The 6,339-nt window shown below is 37.0% G+C and overlaps 1 protein-coding gene across 1 annotated transcript; it reads left to right on the top strand.

Annotated features, from left to right (window-relative positions):
* Positions 1 to 4,257: 4,257 nt before the first annotated feature.
* On the top strand, positions 4,258 to 5,032 carry LOC123761187 (zinc finger protein 271-like). The gene is made up of 2 exons (XM_069339085.1): positions 4,258 to 4,459; positions 4,578 to 5,032. Exons 1-2 carry the CDS (start codon positions 4,258 to 4,260, stop codon positions 5,030 to 5,032), a joined length of 657 nt encoding a protein of 218 aa, XP_069195186.1.
* The last annotated feature ends 1,307 nt before the right edge of the window (positions 5,033 to 6,339 follow it).

Raw genomic sequence — 6,339 nt, forward strand, 5'->3', positions numbered from 1 at the left:
CGGCCAAACCAAACCCGGCCAAACCAAACCCGGCCAAACCCAACTCGGCCAAACCCAACTCGTCCAAACCAAACCCGGCCAAACCAAACCCGGCCAAACCAAACCCGTCCAAACCAAACCCGGCCAAACCAAACCCGGCCAAACCGAACCCGGCCAAACCAAATCCGGCCAAACCAAACCCGGCCAAACCAAACCCAGCCAAACCAAACTCGGCCAAACCAAACTCAGCCAAACTAAACCCAGCCAAACCAAACCCAGCCAAACCAAACCCAGCCAAACCAAACCTAGCCAAACCAAACCCAGCCAAACTAAACCCAGCCAAACCAAACCCAGCCGAACTAAACCCAGCCAAACTAAACCCAGCCAAACCAAACCCAGCCAAACTAAACCCAGCCAAACTAAACCCAGCCAAACCAAACTCAGCTAAACCAAACCCAGCCAAACTAAACCCAGCCAAACCAAACCCAGCCAAACCAAACTCAGCTAAACCAAACCCAGCCAAACCAAACCCAATCAAACCCAACCCAACCTCACCTTACCTAACCTAACCTAACCTTACCTTACCTTACCTTACCTTACCTAACCTTACCTTACTAAACTCAGCCAAACCAATGTTAACTAAACCTAATCAACCCAAAGCTAACCCAAGCAAGCCTGACCCAACCTAACCAAAGCAAACCTAACCAAACCTAACCTAACCAAAGCAAACCTAATCTAACCAAACCAAACCAAAGCAAACCTAACCTAACCAAACCAAACCAAACCTAACCTAACCTAACCTAACCAAAGCTAACCAAAGCTAACTAAACACAACCTAACCTAATGAAACAAAACCTACACATCATTCCACGATTGGTGGGGAACGGATTAATTCAATTGCCTTTATTTCATATTGGAAAAATCGCTTCGACTTACGATATTTTGATTACGATACATCTTTGGGAACAGATTACCATCGTAAATCGAGGGCCCCACTCTATAATAAGACATCCACCCCATGTGGTGGCGGGTCGAGTGACCTGAGTTCCACATCACTCAGCGCCCATAATTTGCTCAACTTCGCAGCTAAACCATGGCTAAAAAATGTCATAAACAATATTTTTTTTTTAATTTCCTGTGATCAGAGACTGCATTTTATTAATATAAGAAGAGAAAATAATATTTTGAAAAGAACTTATTTTTAGCGCACCACGGATGTGTCATATTTTATTTAAAGCTGTGCAGCATGGTGGTTAAAGATTAATAATGCTCAAATATGTAACATTTTTATACCAAATTGTTTGTAAGTGATTATTCTATCATATGTCATAATGAAAATGAAGAATTCATATTAAATAATTTTTTTATGAATATTTAAATCAAGACTGATATAGTTGGCTTATGGAAATCCAGGCTATTACATAATTTGCAGCCTACAATAATTACAACATTGTTATGATTTTGATATGGAATTGTTCACTAGTAATTGTTCTATCATGTGCCATGTTCAAAATGATAAATATACAACAAATAAATGTTCTGTGATATTTTGTTTATATTGGATGTATGATTCTTTCTTTTTCTCTTCAGATGGAGGGGTGAGACAGCCTGGGGCTGACGGGTAGAACGAATTCTGCGGTGGAACAAATCGGCCTCCCCCCTTCCCCCATAGTTCGTTTAAGTAAACACACACTATTATCAACATCTCCTGCACTATGGCACCATGGTAACACATTTGAAGCATCGTGCATGCATTATCAATATCTCATGCACTATGGTAACAAAGGAAACGTGAATTTAAATACAAATTTGGTGTATCATTAATTTTAAAATCTCAATATTTATTAATTTATGTGTATGTACTATTTATGTTTTTAATATTTTTGTTGGCCAAGAAACCATTTTTATTTTTAAATTAATTATTTTTGCAGGGTACTTTTATCCTCTGGTCCCATTGTAAACACGTTTAATATGTAATTTCCATTTTAAAACATTACACACTTTTTCTCCTATGTGAGTTATTGTAAATGTTGAGAGAGCATTTAAAAAAAAATAATCTTTACACTGTATAATAATTATGATTTTTTTAGGTAATTTACTCTTAGCTCAAAAGGCTCTCTAAGTAAGATAATATATCAGTGTTCTTAATGCTTAGATTTTTTTTATTTATTTCCATATAATGCTCAGATTTTTTTTATTTCCATATTTACATGAAGGTATAGGGGATTTAAAAATATTATGAGCACGTGCACGGTGCATTGGATCGGTAATTTCTTGTTAAACTCACATACACAAATAACAAACCACGTGAGGGACCATTGTACCTGACCCTTGTGCTACGGCTATATTTATAAGACAACCTTCAGTTCTGTGGGTATTTATAATAAGACATCCCTCAGTTCTGTGGGTATTTATAATAAGACATCCCTCAGTTCTGTGGGTATTTGTAATAAGACTTCCCTCAGTTCTGTGGGTATTTATAATAAGACATCCCTCAGTTCTGTGGGTATTTATAATAAGACATCCCTCAGTTCTGTGGGTATTTATAATAAGACATCCCTCAGTTCTGTGGGTATTTATAATAAGACATCCCTCAGTTCTGTGGGTATTTATAATAAGACATCAATCAGTTCTGTGGTTATACTTGTAATAAGATATCTCAAATTCTATGATTATTTTCATAATTAGACTACAGAACTCAGTTCTGTAGTTTTGTTTATAATGAGACATTTCAGTACTGTGGCTATATTTATAATAAGACAGCCCTCACTGCTCTTCCTATATGTATAATGAAACATCCTTCAGTGCTGGAGCTCTATTTATAATAAGACATAATATATTTATATATAACATAAGGGAGTACCATCTCTGGCAGAAAAAGACCCTTAGCCTCGGAGGAAAGCACACATGACACATTACAGGGAAGTTTTAGGTCCCCTCGAATATTGTTTCTGTTCTTTTATTCTACCACCCCCGTCCATTTTTGTTTGTTTGTCTTTTATTAGGTATTTTAAAGGTATTTGGTATTTTAGGTATTAATATAATATAATATTGTATTTTTTTTTACATTTAGTTAAATCTGACCCCAAAAAAATTGCCACAGGGTTTGTTTTGCTTGGTAAAAAAGTTGTACACAGACACTAACTTTCCTGCTGGTGAACGCATCTGGAAAAGTACATTTGGATGTTTGCTTTTGCACTTGCCAATTCATGGGAAATATTATAGTGTATATTTTATGTCTAGCATATTTTCTAATATAATAAGCACAGTATTATCTTACTATTTATTAATTACAGGTGGTTTACATATTGTAAAATATTTCCATTCTCTTGTGTCTTTGACATGTTATTAAATTATTTTATATGCCTACAAAATAGAATTAGATTATTTCAATTGCTTATTTGATACTGAGTACCATCTGTTGATGGTACTCTATACTGAGCTGTTTGCTCCATACTGATTGTCATGTAGTAACTTGTATTATTTATGCATCTGACAGTCCAAGTGTTTTATGCATCTTTTAAGAATATTTGTTTTAGTAATGAACAAAAGCTCATCCTTTTTAAGTCATCACGAATATGTAACTAAGAATTTTCTATAATATTTTTTCAATAAAACAAAAATGTATTTAGGAGAGAAATACCAATAATAATTGTCTATATGACTTAACTAATGAAATGTAGGATAAGTCATTAGACAATACTTAGGTTTTTGGATCACGTAAATTTAGCTTAAAGGTAAATACATTTATTTAATTCTAAAAAAAGTATTTAAAAAAGTATTTTCAACAAAAGGAAGTCTAATAAGGCATTTGAGGATTCGTACAGGAGAGAAACTATATCACAGTTCAGATTGTCAAAAAGACTTATAATGTAAATGCTTTTCATGTAAATCAGGTACAGTAAAACATATGAAACATGATAGAATTTGCATTTAGTTAATCATAGAAAACTGTACAAATATTTATTCAAAAGCAAAATGTCACCAGTGTTGAATGTCCAAAATTATTTCATGAAAACATCTTGCATAATAGCATACAAAAACATAGAGAAGAAAATTAATATTAAATGTTCATTGTCTAAACTACTTTAAAAATATAAAACTTTAAATATGAATACCCATTCAGGAGAAGAGCCATATCACTGTAGAGTATGTCTAAAAGGCTTTAAATAGGAATCATTGTTAATAATGCACATGAGGAATCATACCGGAGGAAAAATATATTACTGCTCAGAGTGTCAAAATGTCTTTTCAACAAAAGCAAATCTAATAAGACACATGAGGATTCATGCAGGAGAGAAATCATATCGCTGTGCAGTGTGTCAAAAAGACTTTAACCAAAAATCAAATCTAATAAAACACATGAGGATTCATACAGGAGAGAAACCATATCACTGTTCAGAGTGTCAAAAAGACTTTTCAACAAAATCACGTCTAATATTACACATGAGAATTCATACAGGAGAGAAACCATATCACTGTGCAGTGTGTCAAAAAAAGTTTTCCCAAAAATAAAATCTAATAAAACACATGAGGAGTCATACAGGAGAGAGACTGTATCACTGTTCAGAGTGTCAAAAAGACTTCATATAAATCAGATCTAATATCACACATAAGGATTCATACAGGAGAGAAACCGTATCACTGTTCAGAGTGTCATAAAAACGTTTCATCAAAATCATATCTAATAAGACATATGAGGATTCATACAGGAGAGAAACCATATCGCTGTTCAGAGTGTCAGAAAGACTTTTCCAAAAAATCGCATCTAATATCACACATGAGGATTCATACAGGAGAGAAACCATTTAACTGTTCAGTGTATCAAAAAGATTTTTCAACAAAATCAACTCTAATATCACACATGAACATTCATACAGGAGAGAAACAATATCACTGTACAGTGTGTCAAAAAGATTTTTCGACAAAATCACATCTAATAAGACACATGAGTATTCATTCAAGAGAGAAACCATATCACTGTTCAGAGTGTAAAAAAATCTTTTCAACAAAAGCAAGTCTATTAAAGCACATCAGGATTCATACAGCATAAATGCCATTTGAATATTGTGTCTCTAAAAGCTTTTCATATAAATCATGTACAGTAAGACATGAAACATGATACAATTTGCATTTAGTTAATCTTAATACAGAGGACCACGGGCTTTGCAAGCCCCTCGGGGGATGAGACCTGTTGGTTACCCCTGTAAGTTCATAAACGTGAAATGTAGGAAAAAATATATACGAGAAGTGTAGGAATGAAATCTAAGGGGAAATTTGACAGGTTCATAGCATAAATGCGACAGTATTTTGTTTGTACTCGCCAAGAAAAGAAGTCCTGATCCACTTATGTTGATCTTTGTTGATGTAGCATAGTTATTTACCATGGAAGAGGTGGTGGTGGATGTTGATGATGTTGGGTTGACTGAAGTGGAGAAGAATGGTGTTAAGGTAACCTCAGATGTTGACGCATTTGGGTCAACATGTGATGAGTCAGGTGCAGGTGAGGCAATGCAAGCTTTCTTGGAAACCTTTGCAAAAGACTCTTTAATTGTTATTTGTTTCATTCCCATTTATCTTATTTTCAAAAACTTCATATACAGATCATACTGGTCAGTCAGTACAGTTATACTTCTGACTGTCAAGCATTCAGTCACAAGTCAGTCAGTCATTACCAGTCAAAGGCTGTTAGGCATTCACAGTTGTGGCAGCAACCAGTCACAGTTTATAAACAACATGAGTCCGAGGTTTGCAGAACACAAACATGGTGTACTCTCGCAAACCCAATGTACCTTTTTGTATGCATGTATGTCAGTCAGGGCAGTCTGCCTCTAAGGCCACCATCTGGTAGGAAGGTTGCAGAGAATCTGGACTGTATTAATACCCGTCTACTTGCACTTAGAAGGGTGGGGGGGATGGAGAGGGGGGAGCTGAGGGGATGTGGTGTGACCACAGCCAGTCTGTGATAGTCCGCCTGCCCGCCCGAACCCACCCAATTCTTCCTACTCGCCCGAATCCCACGCCAATCCTTCCTACCCGCCCGAACCCACCCAATCCTTCCTACCCGCCCAACCCACCCAATCCTTCCTATCCGCCCGAACCCACCCAATCCTTCCTACCCGCCCGAACCCACCCAAGCCTCCCTACCCACCCAAACCCACCCAAGCCTGCCTACCCACCTAAACCACCCAAGCCTTCCCAAACCCACCCAAGCCCACCCGAACCCACCCAAACCCACCCAAGCTTGCCTACCTGCCCGAACCCATCTAAGCCGGCCTACCCACCGAGCCCACCCAAGCCTGCCTACCCACCCACCCGCCTGAGCCTATCCACCCGCCCAAGCCCGCCTACCCACCCAAG

Source organism: Procambarus clarkii, chromosome 41, assembly GCF_040958095.1.
Source record: "Procambarus clarkii isolate CNS0578487 chromosome 41, FALCON_Pclarkii_2.0, whole genome shotgun sequence".
Taxonomy (NCBI): Eukaryota; Metazoa; Arthropoda; class Malacostraca; order Decapoda; family Cambaridae; genus Procambarus; species Procambarus clarkii.